A 21,520-nucleotide genomic window follows, 5' to 3' on the forward strand; every position below is an offset into this window, starting at 1 on the left:
TTCCAAAGAAAAAGAGAGTGAGGAGAGCAGCAGTAGCAGTAACTAGTACAGTAAGTGAGCAGCACAGCAGTAACTGGCGTATGATCCAAGCTGGCACTAACTAGTGAAGCTTGAAGGAATTAATTGATTATATATGGGCCTTTCGTGTGCTTAGTCAAGGGCTCTCCCTGTCTGTCTAGATCAGTGCTGTTACTTAGCTGCTCAAAGCAATGACATTTGCACTGGCATCCTAATGCTAATACGAGGGGGTAAATGCCACAAAGTCGTAAGTTTTCTTTTTCACCAGGGTGGGCTGGCTGATCTCTCAGGGGTTTATCAGCTAGAGCCGGTGGCGGTAGAGGCTGCAGCCGTAGTGGGAAGTGCCGGTTTATCTGTTGTGTTGCAGAAACAGAGCTTCTGCTGTTGCTGTAAAAATGCAGGGAAAGAGTGATTGTGCTGACAGGGAAGATTTTAGAGCTCTCTGAGATTAGCTCTGGCTGGAGTAACTCCTGGAAGGAGCAGAGATCCTGCTTGCATTTCTAATTTGAAATAGTACAAACCAAAGAGTACAGAGTCATTTCCTGTACAAAATTCATAGTTATCAACAAGAGAAGTTTACAAGAAAACATGCTTGCTGGATTTATCTTACACATCTTAGATCTTTTTCAGACATCTCTTGTAAGGTTTCTCTCACCTACCTTAGATACTGTAAGATGCAGCATCTTCCCTAAGTCTTATCTCAGCTCTTTCTGCAGCCGGGAGGAGGGAGAAGCCATGCAGGGTGCTTTGCAGTCCGAAGGCCTCTCTGGCCTTGATGCCAACAGCAGGGACCTAGACAGTAGCTAGTCCCAACCCATCATTTCAGACAGCTTTAAGTGGGTCAGACGAATCCCACCCATGGCACAGTCCTCAGCTCTTGCAAATTGACTTACCACTCTGTTATGATAAATACCAGCTGAGAGTCTTGCCCTGTGCTGGTGTAAAACACCGTTAGCCTCTCACTGCAGCAGTACCCCATGCAGTTATTCACTGTGTCCATGCCAAAAGCTTGGTGGTTTTTTTATTTTTTCAGTTGACAGCTAATTTCGTAGAGGGAGACGGGCAATAAAAATGCTGTGAATGGTGAAGGAAACGAGTCTGACTCACTTCCACTCTCCCTTTCACATTTTTAATCCTGTGCTGTGCTGCCTATGACAGAGTGGGATTATGCGGGATTTACTGATAGCAGTCTCTGGCCTGCTGTGTAGATGATTTTATTTTCAATCTGTTGTTTGGGGTTTTTTTCCCCTGTGAATCTGTTTCTATTTATTTTCCTATTTCCCTTCAACGACTTCTACCTGACAGATTTAAGTTGCTTCCCTTTCATTCCCATTCCAGCTGCAAGCACATCTCCTTGCAAGTAAGTATGTTTTGAAAGGAAGAGGGAGGGAGAAATAAAGTTAACATCACTTTTCACTTTGGACTTAAGAAAATAAGGAAAAAACTGGGAACGTGAAAGAACATTTTTTGCAGTGAAGAACAGTGGTGTCTTTCAGAGGAAAGCACAGATGTTTTCATTTTCAGACACTGGCTGAAGCTTGAGAGAAAAGCAGGTGACACCAAGTTTATGTTGACCGTCCAAAGGCTAAGGAAGGGAACTCAAACAGGTTTCATGTCACTGGTTAGCAGTCTGTAAACAAGGTAGTCCACATCACCTTGCCTAAGGTCAGCCTTTGTGTGTACAAGCGGGGGACTGGGGCAGTGTTTGGTGTTTCTTGCTGGTTTAAATTGACCTGTTAAGTAGCATGTTACAAAGCGATGCCTGGACACGTGGGGCAGAGGGGCAATGTTCAGGGCATGAAACTGTCTGAAAGGGTGTGGAGGTGTTTGCACTGAATTTCTGGCCCAGGCTTGGACACACGCACAGAGCAGTGACAGAACACAAGAAAACGCAAGCTTATAAACAAGGTGCGGAGCTAGTTATCGGCAGGTCCTCTTGCCTGGTGAGGGTCCATGACTGCCAGTGCCAGAGGCCACTGCTGTGTGTACATGTGTCCTCAGCAAACTGTTCTGCATAATCAAACTCAGCTCTCCGATGAAAGTCATTTATTTCTAATCTATGCTGTTATTTTCTTTATCTCCAAATAATTAAAGTGCACCATTTGAAGATGATGACCATGTTTTCTATATCAAAGTGTATATATATATATACACACACATACATATATACACACACATACATATATATATCTCAAATATATATATATATATATATATATATATTAAAAAAACCTTTTCCACCCATATCTTTTGCGTTGCTGGAGCAATTTAAGTCGTATCTTCTTCGGTAGCCTGCACGCAGAATAGTCTCCTTGTTGGAAAGGCTGGATTGTACCGGACGGGGACAGAAATGTAGAAATTTACTGCCATCGTTTGGGCAGTGTGGGTATGACTCAAAAAAAGAAAAGAGGGCAATGGAGTTACTCAGTTGTCATCTCCTTCAGCTTTGTCAACTGACTCTTGTATGACCACCAAACACACAGTCCACCGAGGAACGTTATTTTTTTTGATAGTCATGTTATTAGTCTCAAGCTACAAGTGAGGCAAGGTTTGTAAGGGAGAGATGCTCACTTTGATTTGAGCAAGCCGATCAGTTTGGGGAAAAAAAGCTAACAGAAGTCTTTGAGTACACCTGCCATTCTCCTTGTTTTCAGATAGTATGTGTTCATTGCTCCAAGCTGGCAGAAGCTTTTTGTTTTACTTTGCTTTAATGAATAATCAGTAGGAGTTGAGAAGGTGGTTGGAATTCCTGAAGTCAGAACCTGGAGATACTGTTGCATGGTCTACAGTCAAAACAGGATGGCAGTTCATGGCCCAGAGGAAAAATGTTTTATTGCAAGTAACTGAGGCTTTAGAGTGTTTGGGGTTTATTTCAAGAAATGCAACCAGAGTGCTCTTCAATCTACAGAAATATTAGATTGTCAGCAAATACTGGTTTGTTTCAAAATGCATGTATTTTAGCATCGCACTCCTCTGACCCTTTCTTCTTATATGGTATACTGCTCAGTTGAAAAGCTGGGTAGGAGACCTTTCCTAATTGCGATACGGTATTTTTCATCCACTTGAGGTGTCAGGTTGCATTTTTAACCTCACACCTAATCAAACTTTAGTCCTGCAAGCCATGCAGAGACAGGTTTCCTGCTGCAATAATAGCCTGTTCCTTGAAACTAGTTTGAAGTTAATAGCAGCAAGGTACTTCACTGTCTCCAAAAGGCCATGACTTTTAGTGGATGGAGCCTTCTTTTAATGCAAGGAAATCTGTTACTAGAGCTTCTTAGAAAGATGAAATTTTTACCTGGGATTCGTCCAGATTGCTATTTCAGTACAATTATAGTCTGACCCTTACCAGCTGGACCTCCACAATGTGCCACAAGGGAGTGTTAAAAACTTTCTCAGTGTAAAACTTGGTGTGTTGTTTATTTAGGGGGCGGCAGCATAGGTAATTGTCCTTCTACTGGTTGTTGTCTGGTTTGCATTCAGCAATCAAATTATGACTCTTTGCTCTTGTCTTGTATTTGTTTGGTTTAGGTGAAACTTCCTTTTCCTGTTGATCAAATCACAGATCTTCCAAGGAATGATTTCCAGATGATGATAAAGATGCACAAGCTAACCTCAGAGCAGCTCGAGTTCATCCACGATGTCCGCCGGCGCAGCAAGAACCGAATTGCAGCTCAGCGCTGCCGCAAGAGGAAACTGGACTGTATTCAGAACCTAGAATGTGAAATCCGCAAGTTGGTGAGTTGCCTGCTCTCATCTTGGGTCTGCTCGCCCTCGTGTCACAGCTAGCAGTGCGCTGACAGCAGTTCCTGTCCAGGGTTTAGTGGGTTCAGTCAGTTTGTATGTAAGTAAGCAGAGCCACTAGTATGAAAATTTAATATACAAAAATATTTTAGTATGTGTGTGAAAATTTAATATACAAAAATATTTAGAGTGTCTGTGTGTATAATATATTATACACACATATTTGTGTTATATACACACACAAAATTCCAGTGGAATGAGGCCTAGATATCTGCTTGTTTTGATACCTCAAGAGCAGATTGTTGGGTGAGTTGGAAGAGGAGGGAAGCCTGTATCCCAGCTCCCTTCTTGCAGTTCAACTTACTCCTGGTACTTACAGTGCATCCACAAATAACTTACCCCTGGACAGTGCATCCACAAATAACTTACCCCTGGTACTTACAGTGCATCCACAAAGGTATTTCCTCATCTGAGGCCCATTTCCATCCTTAACCACCATAAAAATAGGTTGGTCAGGGATTTGTGGAGTGCTCAAAAGAGATAAGTATGAAGATAGCTTCAGAGGTTGTCTGGTCCGAACAGTAGTGTGATATGGCAGGGTCAGCTTCATCCCTACATAGAGATTTTCTGTCTCTTTGGTGTGCTGGAAGGCAGCTTAGCGTTTTCAGGATGTTTCAGCTCTTTAAGCCTTTTCTTCAGCTCTTTCATTCGCTGAGAAAATGGCAGAAACGGCAAGGGAAGTGAAAAGCCAGGAATGTGAATATCCAGACAAGCGGGCACCCCTTAGTGTAGGTCAGTGAGATGGCTAAGGTCTGTTCCTCCTTGGTTCTGCTGTCTTCTTCCCTCTGACACTCCTGATGTACTGTGGACGGAACCCCTCCCATGATTCAAGGACTATTTAACACAAAAGGCCTGTTCCCATGCCCCAGGTTCAGGTGGCAACTGTTGGTTTGGCCCAACCCTCCTTGACCTGTGTCTGACAGTAGTCTGCTGCAGAGAAGAGAGCAAAACATGCCTCACTCCGCGGCCAGAGCACGTCTGGGGACAGGTCTCCTGTGTGCTAAAGTGTCAGTGAGGTGCTACCACATTTTAATCTAAGGGAGCGAGGTGACTGGAGCAAGGTTAAATGGCAGGTTGGGAAATTCCTCTCTTTCAGTCATGGTATGGACAACTCAGGTGTGGCTTGGGTGGCTAAACACAGATGTCTACAATATAGACACCTCTGATGGAGCTAGTTGTCCTGGTTTCCTTCATAGTCAATGAAGTAGATACCTATCAAGTCTTATTTGTCTCATCCTGCAGCAGAAGTGCCTGTTCCTCTCCATCACTAAACAACATCACCTGGAGAGCAGTGCCAAACGTAGACATCTTAGCTTTAGTATAAGTACCTTATCTGAAAAAACTCCCCTCCTTTATGACAGTGCCCCTGTGGTCTCAAGGCCCTGCTCCTTTTCCCGTGACAACCCTTGCCCATTGAGAAAGCAAGCTGGTACACGACAAAAAAAAAAGCTTGAGACAAGGGTCATGGAGGAAAGCATGTCTACAGTGTGTCATTCGGCAGGAGAAATGCAATACTTCAAAATGAGTTAGCACCTCCTTATCTGTTTAAAAGTCCTAAAAGCTTTCTGAGGTATCAAAAATAATGCAATATTCCCAGTTCAGCTGTTAGAAGAAGCCTGGGTGTGCAGCATGTAGTACTGGACAGTTTAATTGCATTATGCAGCATAGATTTAGGAGTCCAGCATTAAACCCAGCCTTTGAATATCCAAGGGTTTGAGTGATAATCAATTCATTAACACAGATAGAACAAAAGGAGCTGAAGCTGATTTCCTTACTGAGATCTCTGTGTACCCAGCTTCCATGAAAATGAAAGGTTATTTGGAGTCTTTGATTTAAATGTCTATGTGCACATTTAAAACATGCTTGTTTGTAGGTTGTACTTGGTGGGTCTGGGGAAGGGGTACTTCTTGTTCTTGTCATAACAGGTTGCATGTTGAAAGTGTCCTTAAGTGTGGGCTTTGTTGTACTTCATTCTCTGCACAAGCTGTAGCAAAAGCAGTGTGAAGGATGCAGGGATCTGTTGGAAGAAGCTGAGTTACTGTCACCTCACAAATGGCAGAAAGCCACATGACTTGGGGTTACTTGCTTACTGCCTGTGCCTGTCTGCTTCCCGTCTGCAACAGGGAGGTGACACTGACCCCACAAGCTGGTTAGGAGGCTTAAATCATCAAGGCTTGTGAAGCCTTCAGATGCTGTGCTGCTGAAGCCCTGGGGGGGGGAAAGAAATGAAAATCAAAACATTGTTCAGAGTAGTGCTCCAGTGATGCAAAACAAACAAAACATCAAAGATAAATAAAATAGTGAGCAACTGCTTTCCGCACCAAGCATAATCCGCAGTGCTGCAGGGTGAGTCAGAGGTTCTGCAGGGTGAAAGAGCAGCTCCTCGTCCAGGTTGTCAGGAGAAGCTGGTCCCGCCTTGGCTGCACATGCCCATCCCTCTACACCGAGCTGATGATGGAGAGTGCATGTCTGTCGCTCTCCAGGGCAGAGCACCAGGGGCAGCACTCTTAAGGGCTGGACTAGCAGCAAGGGAGGCTTCAGCCTGATAGCTGTAGGCTTCACTTGGAAATTAATTTGGGTTCATTTGCTTTACGTAATCCTGTGGCATTATCGTTATTGTTGAACATAACCAACCGTGTGTAGGCAAAATACATTTTTTAAGTCCTCTTCTCTCCCCAGCACACACACACATCACAGGGAAATGAATGAAAGGCATATGAGTGACCTGGTGGGCCTGATCCCTGCTGAATTTCAGGAATCAAAAACCCTTTAAGATTCTTCAAAATAAATGTTGAAGCTTCTATTTAGCAAGCTGTCCTTCAGTATGTAGTGATGTGTCGTGAGGGAGCCAACTAGGGAAGCACCCCGCTGGACCTGCTGTTCGTGAACAGAGAAGGACTTGTGGGTGGTGTGATGGTTGGAGGCCATCTTGGGCACAGCGATCACAGAATTATAGAGGTTTTGATTCTTGGAGAACTAAGGAGGGGGGGTCAGCGGAACTGCTGCCTTGGGCTTGCAGAGGGCAGACTTTGGCCTGTTTCGGAGCCTGGTGGACAGAAGAGTCCCTTGGGAGGCAGCCCTGAAGGACAAAGGAGTCCAGGAAGGCTGGGCGTTCTTGCAGAAGGAAATCTCAAAGGTGCAGGAGCAGGCCATGCCCATGTGCCAAAGGAGAAGCCAGCAGGGAAGAAAACCAGCCTGGCGGAACAGAGAACTTTGGTTGGAACTCAGGAAAAAAGGAAAATTTATGACTTGTGGAAGAAGGGGCAGACAACTCAGGAGGACTTACAAGGATGTCATGAGGTTATGCAGGGAGAGAATTAAAAGGGCCAAGCCCAACTAGAGCTTAATCTGGCTACTGCCATAAAAGACAATTAAAAATGTTTCTATGAATACATTACTCACAAAAGGAGGTCTAAAGAGAATCTCCATCTTTTATTGGATGTGGGAGGAAACAGCGCCAAAGGATGAGGAAAAGGCCGAGGTACTTAGTGCCTTCTTTGCCTCGGTCTTTAACGGTAAGACCAGTTGTTCTCTGGGTACCGCCCCCTGAGCTGGAAAACAGGGATGAAGATCAGAACAAAGCCCTCGTACTCCAAGGGAAAATGGTCAGTGACCTGCTACACCACTTAGACACACACAAGTCTATGGGCTGGATAGATTCCACCCAAGAGTACTGAGGGAGCTGGCAGAACTGCTCACTGAGCCACCTTCAGTCATGGACCAGCAGCCCTGGCTGACTGGGGAGGTCCCAGCTGACTGGAAGTTAACAAACGTGACACCCATCTACAAGAAGAGCCAGAAGGAGGATCCAGGGAACCTGTCAGCCTGACCTCAGTGCTAGGGAAGGTTCTAGAGCAGATCAACTTGGAGTGCCATCATGCAGCGTGTACAGGACAACCAGGGGATCAGGCCCAGCCAGCAGGGGTTTATGAAAAGCAGGTCTTGCTTGAGTAACCTGATCTCCTTCTATGACAAGGTAGCCTGCTTCGTGATGAGGGAAAGGCTGTGCATGTTGTCTACATGGGCTTTAGTAAAGCCTTTGACACCGTTTCCCACAGCGTTCTCCTGGGGAAACTGGCTGCTCATGGCTTGGATGGGTGCACTCTGTGCTGGGTAAAAAATCTGGCTGGATGGCCAAGTCTGAAGGTGGTGAATGGAGTTAACTCCAGTTGGTGGCCAGTCACAAGTGGTGTTCCCCAGGGCTCAGCACTGGGGCCAGTCCTGTTTAATGTCTTTATTGGTGATCTGTACAAGCGGATCGAGTGCACCCTCAGTAAGTTTGCAGATGACACCTGGTTGGGGGGGAGTGTTGATCTGCTTGCGGGCAGGAAGGCTCTGCGGGGGGTCTGGACAGGCTGGATCGATGGGGCCAAGGCCAGTTGTATGAAGTTTAACAAGCAGAAGTGCAGAGTCCTGCACCTGGGTCACACCAGCCCCAGGCAGCGCCACAGGCCTGGGGAAGGGTGGCTGGGAACTGCCTGGGGGAAAGGCCCTGGGGGTGCTGGTCAACAGCCAGCTGAACATGAGCCAGCAGTGTGCCCGGGTGGCCAAGGGGGCCGACAGCATCCTGGCTTGTGTCAGACACAGTGTGGCCAGCAGGACCAGGGCAGTGACTGTCCCCCTGTACTGGGCACTGGTGAGGCTGCCCCTCAAACCCTGGGTTCAGGTTTGGGCCCCTCACTGCCAGACAGACACTGAGGGGCTGGAGCGTGTCCAGGGAAGGGCAACGGGGCTGGGGAAGGGTCTGGAGCACAAGTCTGATGAGCAGCAGCTGGGGGAACTGGGGGTGTTTAGCCTGGAGGGAAGGAGGCTGAGGGGGGACCTTACTGCTCTCTACAGCTGCCTGAAGGGAGGGTGTAGGCAGGTGGGGGTCGGTCTCTTCTCCCAGGTAACAAGCGGTAGGATGAGAGGAAATGGCCTCAAGGTTCACCAGGGAAGGTTTAGATTGGATGTCAGGAAAAATTTCTTCCCTGAAAGAGTGCTGAAGCATTGGAACAGGCTGCCCAGGGACGCGGTTGAGTCCCCATCCCTGGAGGTATTTAAAAGATGTGCAGATGTGGTGCTTAGCGGTTTCAGTGGTGGACTTGGCAGTGCTAGGTTAACAGCTGGACTTGATGAACTTAAAGTTCTTTTCCAACCTAAATGATTCTGTGATTCTGTGGAATCTGGTGCATTGTTATGAAAAAGGGCATTCGTAAAAAAGACAGTCACAGGGTGTACAAGAGTATAAAGCTGCAAAATTAAATTTAGGCAGCTTTAACTTTGCCTCTGAAGCGCTCCTGCCCTCCACTCATATGTACACTCTCCAGGCAGGTGGTGTGCTTCAAGAGCTTACTTTTACTCTTAGGAAAACCAGCAATGAAACTCCAGTTGACTTCACACAATACCTGATCACTGGAAATTCCTTTGTCGTTTTCTGTCCGCTTTGTGACCAGTAATTTCCAGTCTCCTGAATTATGTAATGCTGCTAGGGTTGAAGGGGTTTTTCACTCAGCTGGGTCTTTTTTATGAAAGACCTCTTTCGCCCCCTGCACTTACTTCCTGTAAGTCACCCATCTTCTTGACACAAATGGTTTTACAGCAGACGGTGAGTGAAATGGTCATATCCTCTGAGTTTGATAGGTAATTTTTTTTCTGCTTTCCCTCGCTCATCCGTCTACCCACTCACATTCCCTTTTTTCCCTGCAAACTCACAGCATATTCTCTTCCATAATTCATTATCTCAAGATGTACTTGAGCATCTGTTTATTTTTTTATTATTTTTATGCTTTCTTGATAGATTTATCAATATTTTAGCAGTTGGTTCTTTTCATGTGCACTGCTCTCTTTCTCATTCACACAGCTGTAGGCTTCCAGTGCCGTCTTCAGACCCAGGGCAATACTATCAGCTGTTCAACAACTACCCATAGTTGGATTATCTGAGTTGTGGAGTTTTCACACCTCAGATGCCAAGACAGCTTGGGTTTAGCAGTGTTACTAGGTGAGGTACGTGGCTGCGCTGCTTTTGGGACCAGCTCAGCTCTGAAAATAGCTCTGGTGCTCTACAAAACCTCATCTACTCCCTCAAGCTGTATGCCCACCTTCCTGGGACAGAAAGTGATGCAGCAGGGCCGCCCCAGTCAGTCTGCACTGAGTCAACACCGCTTTTCAGAGGTGTAACCCCAGGCTGGGTCTGGCTCTGTGCCTGACCCCTCCATCTCGCTCCTGAGCACGGGGAGGGCAGCGCTCACCCCGCAGGAGGCTCGCCAGCCACATGAGGTCTAAGCTGGAGATGACTCCCGCTGCAGCACATCACACAGCACCCTGCACTAGCTAGGGCTAGGGCCCTTGCCGGTGCTTCGTTGCCTGAGCTCCTTTTCCCAGTTGTTGAATGCTGCGTGAAGTATCAGTCCCACCAGACTCTTTCGCTCTTCCTCCTCACCAGTACTGTCCTGCCTCTCACCTGACCCCCTCCTAGAGCAGCCCACTGACACAGTGAAACTCTGAAAACACACGAGCTAGGTGTTGGTAGGGGAGGACATTTGGGAGCAAGTGAGGCAGAATCTGAGCATAACAAAGGGGAAAAGACATTGAGCTTGTTGTACCGAGCGTTAAGAAGCCCACCAAACCTTTAGGGTTTTCATGTTTTCAGCAGCATGTCTTCATAAAAATACCTTAAGTCAAACCCAAACCACTAAGCGCCAGGACATAAGAAAACAAGCCATGGTACAGGCCACAGAGCACACATCCAGATCCTCTCCCCTGAATAATACCTCACAGTGGTAATGGGTGCTCAGCTGGCACCCGGGCCGAAGCAGGTGTACCCAGCCTGACCGACTGACCCAGCAGTTACAGGGTGAACTGAACTTCTGTAGCATCCTCACTTCAGCGACAAAAAATCTGTGTTCTTGCTGTTTAGATGGGTAGCGGTTTTTCTCTGTCCAAGTGTTTCTTTCTGAATTTTTTTGTGTCATCCATCAAGCAGCCTTAGTCTATAAAGGGAACTAACAGTCTCTTCAGAATAACTTGTGACTCTGTCCAGTTCCAGCTCAGCATGTTTTTCTCCAGATGTTCCCCAAGCTGCAGTCCACACAGACCCCATGGTGGTCAAATACCTGATGTCTTTGTGACTTTCCCTCTTCCTGTATAAAAATAACTGTGACGTGTTGGTCTTCTTGGGTACCGCTGCATGTGTGCCGGGAGTGTGCAGCCAGTGGACGGCCCCTCCTCAGCCTAAGATGCCTTCTGTCTTTTTCAGGTGTGTGAGAAAGAGAAATTGCTCTCAGAAAGGAACCAGCTGAAAGCAAGCATGGGAGAATTGTTAGACAACTTCTCGTGTCTTTCCCAAGAAGTGTGTCGAGACATGCAGAGCCCAGAACAGATCCAAGCTCTCCACCGATACTGCCCCGTTCTCAGACCCATGGATCTACAGCCAGCCACTACCATCAGCCCCTCCCCAGCTGGCGTGGAGCAGAGCCTGGTGACCTCCCAGTGTGTTGGGGAAAGCATGCAGTGCTGCTCGGAGCAAGGATCAGTGCAACTGGGAGCGCCCTGGCTGCCCAACAACATCGCAGAAAATTGTTCAGCTGGCGGGGGGTTGGATGGAGCTGACACAGGTACTTATCCCGAGAGAGAGCTTCCACCAGAGCAGAGCAGCCAAACGGTCACAGTAGACTTCTGTCAGGAAATGACTGATAAATGTACAACAGATGAACAACCTAGGAAAGATTACACCTAGTGACTTGTAAGTTTAACGTTACACCTGGTCAGGTGTTCTTCAGTCAGCCAGTGGCAGTGTTCATTTGTTGTCTAGAAGAACGTATTTGGTGCACACTACAGTGGTCTTAGCAGCAATACTGTTTTTAAGTATTCCCTCCTCTCTACAAGCAGGAGTTCTCTTCACAATGGTGCTATCCCTTGCTCAGGCAGGGAACGAAGCAGTGGTAACACTGTCTGTTTTTGTATGTTGATTTCAATCTTAACAGGGATGGACATAACACCTCTGAGGACCCAACCGCAGCTTTTTTCTCAGTGGCCCATGTCACAAAACCCTAACTCAGGAATTTCCTCTGAATGTTCAATTTTTCATTGAAGACAGCTTCTTTACACATCAAAGTTTTATAGCTAAACTGTACATATTATATATAATATATATAAAATATATATATCCATATGCAAAAGTCCCTGCATGCCTCAATTTTTCTCATCCTACAAACTGGAAGCTTTCATTTCTATTGTATAAACAAGTTCCAACATTCCTTTTTGTCTTCGATGCTAGAACTAGTTTGGTAACTTGTTACACGATAATTTTTTTTTTCTCGGTTCGCAGTTCAGCAATATCATTCGATTTGTACTTATTTATGAAATTTTGATGTTGGAAACTTATTTGAGATTTTATTATAGACAATTTTTTGGCACAACCATTTCGTGCCACTTGAGCAATGTGGAGTTATTTTATTTTCTTGCAGATACTGTACAGTAATGGTCAACTTTGCCACTTGCACTGAGTTTCTGGTCAAACCTCTTTTCATAAATGAAGTCGTGACTTCAGTATAACTTGAGTATATGGTTTTCTTTGCTTTATGGCTTAAAGGAAATAGAAAAGTTTTAGCTAATAGACAAACACTCAGGAGCTCATTATGTAGTAAAAACGGTCTTGCCAAATACTGAATTCACTATACAATTTGTAAAGAGAATCTGCTTGAATTATTTTTATATTCAGACTTCTTTCTGTTTCACAAACCAAGTTTAAGTGCTGTTAATGATGCTTTTGGATTCTTATAGGGGAAAGTATATTTCACTCTTTAGAGAAAAAAGTATTTGACAACTGGATCAGTTCATCATACGTTCCACGAAGTAAAGCAAACGGAGATCACATCAATACACTTGTGGGGGGGCTTTTTCTCCAGCCCTGCTCTGCATCCTTTACTCATGGAAGCAACTGCTGCTCCGGCTGTTCCCCAGAGCCTCACCTCAGCTGTCCTCAGATGTTACCTGTTTTCCTCACTGGACCCAGAAGTGGGTCTGGTGAAGTCTGATCCTGCTTGGGTAGGTGGAGTTGCAGGATCAGACCCCTAGCTGTTGACTTTGGTTTCCTTACAGAAGTCAAGTTAGCACTGTATCCTTTAAGAGCAAAACATACATCCGCCAACACCCAATTCGATAGCTTACCCATCAAATTCTTGTGTTCCAGGATCCTCTCGTCCTGCAGCATTGCCCTCAGCACAAACCACAGCTAAAAGAGCGCTGTCTCAAAGGAGACTACTCAGTGAATTGGCTTAGTTGTAACTGTATTGGATTTGTATCTTAAGCAATGTTGACTCATGTTATGACTGTGTGAGACAGCAGCTTTCCAAGCATAACATCTGTATGTACAGTGTAGACAGAAGAACATCCTCCTAATGCTTTTTTTAATAATTATTATTCTAAATGTACTGAGTTTTTATTTTGTGGTTCTTTGCCCTATGTGTGCCAGGTTGCGTGGCTTTATCGACGACAACTGTCATGTGCTTTACTGGTGTTGTATTTGCTGATATTGTTTGTTCTCGCTGAAAAAAAATTACCAGCTGTTCACACCTATTTAAAAAAAAAAAAAAAAGTATGGGGAAGCAGCTTCTCAGAAGCACTAAGTGATAATGTGGTCTTCTGTGCTAACGTTTACACTAGAGGTGTGCGCTGGTGGTTTTTGGAGGCACTCAGTAGATCAGCATCTTGACCCTGGAGGAGGAATCAGCTCCCTCTCTCCACTTCTTCCATCTTCAGACTGTGCTCATGGACCGTCGCCCACTCGCCACAAAGTCTTGCTTTTATCCTCTTCACCCAAACTATTGTAGCCAAGCTACCGAGGAGGAAATGCATATAGCATGTGCCATGTTTGTTGAAAATACTTTTTTTCCCCGCATGTACAAAGAAAAGCTAGTATATAATGTAGGAGAATATTTATGTTTAAGTATTAATCATTACTGTACAAAATCCTTACCTTTAAATGTTCGAAAATATACAAATGCCATAAACTCCTAGTTCACACGGTTGAAAAAGGGGGGGGAGTCGTCCTTTCTTTTTAAAAGAGCTTAACCTAAAAATATCTGAACCCCCTCCCAGCCATCTTTTGCAGGTTACTGACTGAGAAGCTCTGTGGCGGCGGAGGGGGATTTGATTTTCCTTTGAATTTGTTGACGTTGCAAAGCAGTTCTGTGCTTCGCAGAGAAGTTTTGTTTCTATGAGACCATGGTGAAAGCTAGAATTTAAAACTAAATGTGAATCACATTATAGAGTCATAGCTACTTGGAGGGGCTGGGGGCGGGTGGGAGGGAAGGGTCAACTGACACAGTATTTTAAAGATGTTTTTCTGTTGCCTTTTTTATTTTTAAGTGACCTCCTATATATATATATGAATAGATAGAATGTTTTATGAGTATAAAACCAAGTTTTAACTTGCTTCCTGACATGAAGATTTACTCTACTAACAACTCATGTGCAACTGGTACTCTTGACCTCATTCCGACGGATTAAAAAACCCACCCACACAACCCATTGCGCTGCAGCTCTTAGGTTTGACCTGGCTTCATACTGGTGCTGGGTATCTTGATTTCCTCTACCTTGGGAACTGATATTTAAAACCACTGCTCAAATAAGTGTCTCTTCCTCAACCTTTCTCTCGTCTCTCTCTCTCTTTCCCTCCCCCGTGAGCTTTTCTGGATGTTTGATTTCATTCTTTCCCATTAGAAGTGGCTGATTTTATGTCATTGCTTCTTATATTTACATGTATCATGGTTTTTCAGTGGGGTTTTTTTGGTGGTGGTGGTGGTGGTGGTCGTTGTTTTTTTGTTACTATTTTGTTTTGAGGTTTTTTTGCTATTCCAAACCATGCGGCTCTCAGAGCAGTTACTGAACTAACGTTAAAGGAGGACATTGGGAGAATTAGTTTCAGACCTGGACGCCAGTTGCCATACCCAGCCATTCTTGGCTTATGAGGTCAGAACAACTGACTGCAAGAATACCGTTGGAAAGAAAGAAAACCAAACAACTCACTGCAGTATTTGTGAATTGTAAGAGTTTGGCCAGCAGTCACCATGATCTTAAGTAAGAATCTCTTTGCGTTTGCCAAGGAGGATGCATGCAGCATCGGTCCTGTCAGGTGTTGCTTGGAAATGGCATGGTGACGCCGCATCTCCCCGCTGGGCACTGCACCACCTCCATGGGTGTGAAAGTCCCTGAAGCTTTGTCCAGTCTGTATCTAGTCCTCCTTTTCCTTTGTCATTGCTATACTTGTATTGCCAAGAAACCTCATTTTATTTAGGCTTGTTGCGCTTTGTCGGGTGAGTACTACACTATATAATGTGTTTGTTTCTCTGCGTTCTCTAGGGGTGCCTTGGACACAATTAAAGCTCTTTGCAAGCTGATTCTGGAACAAAAAGGTAGTGAAAAAAAATGAGAGGGAAAACAAAACAGAAAACAAGCAAAACAAAAGCAAAAATGTTGGCTGTGTTATCAGGAGATCCCAGTATTTATATCACAGACTTCCTAACATGATGACTCAGGCGTCAGAGTTTGATGCTGCAGTATAAAACTATTATTTTATATATTGTACAAGTAATTTATTAAATGTCTTTTTAAGGGTATATGCTGCTTTTAAGATGCACTATATTTTTGGATCTAATCCTTGTATTATTTTTTTTCCCAAGGAAGTAAAATGTGCTGCAAAGGCAAGCCACAGTGATTAGTATGCTAACTGCTACTTCTCTTTAAAAAGGAGAGTGGGAACTAGATGTGTAACTTTGCTAAATGGATTAACTGCTGCCAGAGAAATGATTAATGCTAATAGTGTGGTCGTTAATCTGGAGTCCAACACTTTGTCAAGTCTGTATTCTAAAGAGCGCTTAAATAGAAGTTAAAATGCCTAGATATATAGTTAGATTTTTTTAATATGTAACTTTATGATTGCCTAGTAAATAAAACAAATCTGCATGCTGGAATCACTATAATCCTGTAATAAAATAAAATCTGATCCGCTAGAAGAAAGCACGGCGAAGCACTGCAATTCCAGAATCAACACCACATCCTCACTCGTGTCCTGTAATCCACTGCTGTGGTGGTTGAGAGAGAGAGGGGTGGGTCTGCAGAGCAGAAGACCCAGAGTAAATTTTGCCGTGAGACGTTTGCCAGGTTTCTGCAAGCTCACATTTTGCTCCACTTCATGTCCTCTACTGTTGCAATAAGGAGCACTGCTTTCACCTTTTTTTTCTGATCTGAGATGCATTTGGAGGTACCTCTGGGTGACGGTTGTGGCCCAAGGCTGCAGCATTTCAAAAGTCTCTATTTTAGGGCTGCCTAGAGAAGGTTTAGCTCCGTATGAGCAGTGGAGTTGATGGTTTTGCATGAGGATGGGATCTGCTAAGTATGGAGTGGTTTATTTTTATCGGAAGTGAGGTGAAACTAAAACTATTAACATAAAGAACTTATGCTCTCTTTCCTGCTAGAAATTTTCTCAACAGATTTTGACTTCATTTCAGTTTTGTCTCTGCCAACATAGTCCAAGTCAATTTTACATCTATATATATATATAATGGGTGTATGTACACCGTACACATACATCTGTAATTCTAGTCAGATTGTGTGTTTGTGTATTTTCCTGTTTATAATACATATTTGTATATTTATAATACTCCCTGGAGTATTTCATGACTCAGGCATCAGATCTGATGCTGTAGAATACAATATATGTGTATATGCATATGTTCAAATACTGTGTGTATATTTAAAAGATCTATTGTTGGTGGTCTGTAGAATAATTATTCCCTTTACTCTCAAAGTTTTAATGGCATTACTTGCAAGGACTATAAGTGTACAGTATTTTCCTACACTCCACCAAGATAGGTGTTATTTATATCGAAGTCAAATATTGATATGCATTTTAAGGTATTACATGGATAATGTTGCCATTTTTGCAAATAAAATCGCTTTTTGGCAGGAAGGAATGCTAAAAATGCCTTTTTATAAGGCTGTTACCCCAACCCAGCAACGGCTAAAAAGCCAGTTAGATGACTCCTGTTCTTGTGCAAATCTTGGTGACTGTGGGCAGAGCCATTTCCGTAGGTGAAGGTCACTGCCTGGTTCATGCAGTGCCACTGTTGTCCCTTTGGGCTAATGAAGGGCAGAAAGAAGCCAGCATCCTAAAATAGAAATGGCAACTGGCAGTGTTTGATTTCATTGATTGCTTAGAAGCAGAGACGGTCCCAGGCTACAGACCCGAACGATCCCGATCCCTCCGTTCTGGAGGGAGCCGAGCAGGGGCTGCAGTCGCCGGCTGGGCTCGTCCCTGCGGCCAGAGGAGCCCACCCTCCAGGAGGGGGGCAGAGGAGGGGGCAGCTGCCCCACGCCGGGGTTGTGGCTGGGTTCTCCCATGCAGGCCGGCGTTCCCCTGCGTTTGTGATGTACCCGAGAGAAACATGCATGGTTTCAGTCCTGTTCTCACTACTGCGTTGGCTCTGCCTGAAGCTATCTGGATCCCTCAGACCGGCAGGAATGATACTAAACACTTTGGTGATATTCGATGCGTGGTTGTTTACTCGTAGTTCCAAGCATCACCCTTGATTTCAAGGGTGGGGATGCCCTAAGAGTTTGTTCCAGAACCAGTTGGTTACAAGTGCACCTCTTATATATGCCTTACAAACTTCAGAGGCCATATTCAAAACAGGGTTTTATCAGTGTATGCAAGGGGGTGCAACCCCTCTTCTCTTCCTCCCCAGGTCAAACAGTATGGACAGTTTTCACACATATCTACCTGTATAACCCTCTGTACCTCTCATAACTGGTCAATGACTGTAACAGGTTACATCAGGTGTTTTTTCTACATACTTTTTACACAAATTCTATGCGATTAATGTAACTTAATTCAATGCATCATTTTATTGTACTAGTTCTTAAGCTTGTCTTTATTTTTTTTCTAGGTGACTGTGGTTTCTTGTGATTTTTATTGTATAAATAAATGAGGTGGCTGTTGATGCTTACTCTCTGTTAACTAAGAATTTTTACCTTTTTGGAAGAAAGCATTGCTATGAACTAATGAATTTAAAATGTCATTTACTCATTGTAAATACAGTATTGTGCAAAAAACAAAAATGAAAAAAAACCACCCGACCCTTTTCATTCATTTGAATTGCTAGTGTTAACTGAATTTTGTCTAGACACCATTTCTGTTGATGAAATAAAGACATATCATTATGTATTGTAAATCGACTCAGCTTGACTCTGAAATTGATGCTCAGTTAATGTGCAGGTTGTAGGCGAGATTCCGGGGGTGGGGGGGTGGGGTGTGGGGGTGGCGGTAGGTTGGATGTGGTTGATAGTACCCGGTGAATCTCTGGACTGATGAAGAGATCTCCACTCACAAGGTTCCATTGCTAATTCACTCATCATCTTTCATCCAGGGATCCAGTTATCTTTATCTGCTGCAGGAAGAGCTGAGGGTTTTTCTTTGTGAAGATGAAGTAAGTTGCTTTGGAAGATCAAATAAGCTGTATCTATACCCATCCCCTAGTGCTTGACTTAAGGCAATTCTGCAAAGTCTTTGTTTTGGTCTTCTGAAGTGTCAGTGTGTGTGGGGGGAGGCAAGGGGAGGGGTTGGGGTATGTTTCCCCCTTGCTGAAAACCTGAGAAAAATTGAGCGAGCTCTCTGTAGAAACAAAATATAGCTGAAAATCTCTGTGTGTAACCCAAATAAGGCAGCGTTTGGAGGGACTCGTGCCATGGACCATTGGCATCACTTATACTGCAGAAGATCCAGAAAAGCAAAAAGAAATCACATGCAGCCTTTAGGTGCTATTGCCACATGCAGGGTGCAGGGTCCAGCAGGGTGCATTGTCAGCCACCTCCGTCCTTGGGTTGGATACAACCTGAGAGCTGCTCAGCAGCTTGGCAGGAGGAGGCCTGGGAAGGGGGCAGTGGCATGACCAGTTGTCCTGCCTTGGTCCACACGCTTGCTGGGATGCTGCTGCGGGGAGCAGGGAGGAGGGCAAGCTGCTACAAGGAGGTCCCCAGGCTTTTTAATCACCAGACAGGAAACCCTAGATCGTGTGCCCTGGACCACCATCCATAGGGATGCAAACTGCATCCGCCACGTGCCTGCGATTCTTCAGTCTTAAAATTCTCATGGAAGAAAACCGAACATCTTACTTTCCAGAGTTCCCCAGCTTTCTCTGTCTTCCTGTTGAGTATGTATGAGGAAAGCTTCCCACCCCCTCAAATCTGTCAGAAGACAGAGCATCCACCACATCTACTACTCATAGCCTGGCAGTAGAGAATGTACTTCAGCAAAGCTGTTTCTCCGTCCCTGATCCGTTCTTGCTGACACTTAACGGCCACCATCTTAAGTATTTCTTTTTTTTGACTTAAAATACTAAACAAATGCACAGGCAAACTGTCAATGGGTTTGTAGTGAGGCGGAATATGAATGTAAATCATGTACACTAGAACAAATCCACTGTAACCTCAGGCAATCTTTATGCTTGAATATTTTTTTTCCTGCTGTCCTGCTTTCTTTCTAACCTTGCCTTAGAGGTGTCAAGTCATAGTGGATTTTTCTGCTTAGGGAGACGGGCATAGCAAATAAGCTTGTTCCAAGCATCGCTTGCCGTTGTGGTGATAGCAAAGGCAAGCTATGATAAGCTTGATGTATAAAATCAGCCAAAAAGCATGTGGCCAGAAACAGGGTCAGGGACAGTCAGAGGAAGGTGCTTTATTTTACAGATACGCAAGTGGAAGCACTGCTTTCTCGGGCCTCATTCAACCCAGAAATCCAACCTTCCAGAGCTAGTCTGTCCTAGCAAACTGAAAATGAGCTCTTTTAGGCTTTGCTTCTCTTTCAGTTTCTCTGTATGAACTAATGAGGCAGTTAAGGGAATAAGCTGTTCATGACCCTGAGGTGATACCTTGCAGACCTTCTTGAACAGCAAACTGAAGCACAGATGTTTTGCACTTTAAAATAAATCGCCTGATTTTACTTAGTTTCAGTTTTGAAGCTGGAAGTATTGGCTACAAGGAGGCTACATTAGCATGGGAAGTCTCTATCGGAGCTTGAGGGCTGCGTTAACACAGGCAGACAAGCAGCAACATATTCTGCAGCTGGTTTTTTATCTCTCTTAAATTCTCTGTCCCATCAGATTCCTTGAGCGTTTCTTCCATCTTTTATTCATCAGCTGCTGAAGTCTGGGGAGACAGAGGCCACGTAGCCTTCCAGGCTACTTTCAGATAGAACTAACCCTTTCTTGTAGGTGCCTTGGGTCTTCCGCTACCTTGAAGGTCTACAGATCAGGCTGGTTTCTGATATGAACACTGCTAGCATGCACAGCAAGTTGTACATCCCAAAATGTTCTCCCAAGGACACAAGGCTATTCCTGCGGTGGCAGCACACACTGAGCAGATCCAGCTCAGTCTACAGGAGAAAAATCTTGAGTTGTGGAGTGAGCTGCCCATTAACACCAGCAATCAGAGTATGATACGGTTGGGACTGGCATAAAACAGAGGAACAAAGCGTTTGCTTTCTTAAACTGTATTACAAATTTAGCATTATAGTGGCAGGAGAGGGGAACATAGCAACAGATAATCTGTTTTTTATCTCTCTGCTGAAGGCAGTTTGTGCTCAATCCCTTGGTTTATTTCTTCTCAGAATGTCATTACTTTTTCATGATAGATGATAGTTCTAGGAGCATGCTCTGAAAGATAACAAGAGAAAGAAAGCATGAAGATGAATTGGCTTGAAGAAGAAAAAGAAATATTATCATGGTAATTAACCTCTACACATACATACCCGGGAAGGTGGGAATCTTGTGTTTAGTGGACAACACTCTTACCTTGTAGGGCTTTGTTCAGTGCTAAGGGGAAGGGAGGGATAGGGGGAACACCTTGCTTTTAAACCAAAGCAAACACATTAATCCCTGAAGTAACTGGCTTGAAATCGGTGAACCCATCCTACAGCCCCTGCTTTACATGTTAAGGGGTTTTGTATGTTTTTGGTTGGTTTAAACCCATACGAAGTGGACTCAATTAAGCAAGTTCCACTTTCTGAAATCCAGCTTATCCGTTCATTGCTGCACAGATCCTCAGAGGGGTTTATTAGTTGTCAGCTGCTGCTGGCCCCCAAAGTGTGTCTGTGTTTGTGCAACTGGTGAATGGTTGGTTACCTTTCGGTGATCAAGTAGCTTTTGCCAGCTAATTGGTACATTGGCTGTGTCATCACCACGAGCTTCCCCTGAGTGCTCCAGGGCAGAATAAAATACAAATACTGTGGAATCCGATTTTTTTCTTTTTAAGAGGTGTTTGCATAGAAAAACTGTACAAACCCAGCAGTAGCTACCAATAGGTAAATGTGCCTACCCTTAGGGATTCTCTAAGATCCTAGAGGAACACAGAGTTTTTCCAGTCCCTTACCCCACCTGTAGATTTTCCTGATGGAGCTCAGCTGTCTAACTCACTCATCTGTACTTACCATGTTTGTTATTTCAATGTACATTCATTCTTATCAAACTGGTCCCAGTCCCAGGAGTGAGAGTGGGTGAGCAGCTAGTTAAATGAGTGGATAGTTTTATTCCTCAAGTGGTGTTGAAAGGGTGAGTAAACATGCCTTGTTCTGGAGAAGACTGCAAGCATTCAGGCTGAATAGCAGCTCTCTCTTTCCTACCCTGCTCACTATGGAGTATTTTCCCACTGGGTAAAAGACTGAATG

The 21,520-nt window shown here is 44.5% G+C and overlaps 1 protein-coding gene across 3 annotated transcripts in view; it reads left to right on the forward strand.

The window, feature by feature from the left end:
• BACH2 (BTB domain and CNC homolog 2) overlaps positions 1-18,036 on the forward strand; it is a 197,049-nt gene extending 179,013 nt beyond the window's left edge. For all 3 annotated transcript variants that reach the window (XM_040597406.1, XM_040597407.1, XM_040597408.1), the window contains 2 exons: positions 3,547-3,753; positions 11,057-18,036. In XM_040597406.1, the coding sequence (XP_040453340.1) occupies positions 3,547-3,753; positions 11,057-11,536 (687 nt within the window). In that variant the 3' untranslated portion in view covers positions 11,537-18,036. The remainder of the gene's footprint in view (positions 1-3,546; positions 3,754-11,056) is intronic.
• Positions 18,037-21,520: the final 3,484 nt, after the last annotated feature.

The sequence above is a fragment of the Falco naumanni genome, chromosome 6 (genome assembly GCF_017639655.2).
Source record: "Falco naumanni isolate bFalNau1 chromosome 6, bFalNau1.pat, whole genome shotgun sequence".
NCBI classification, from domain to species: Eukaryota; Metazoa; Chordata; class Aves; order Falconiformes; family Falconidae; genus Falco; species Falco naumanni.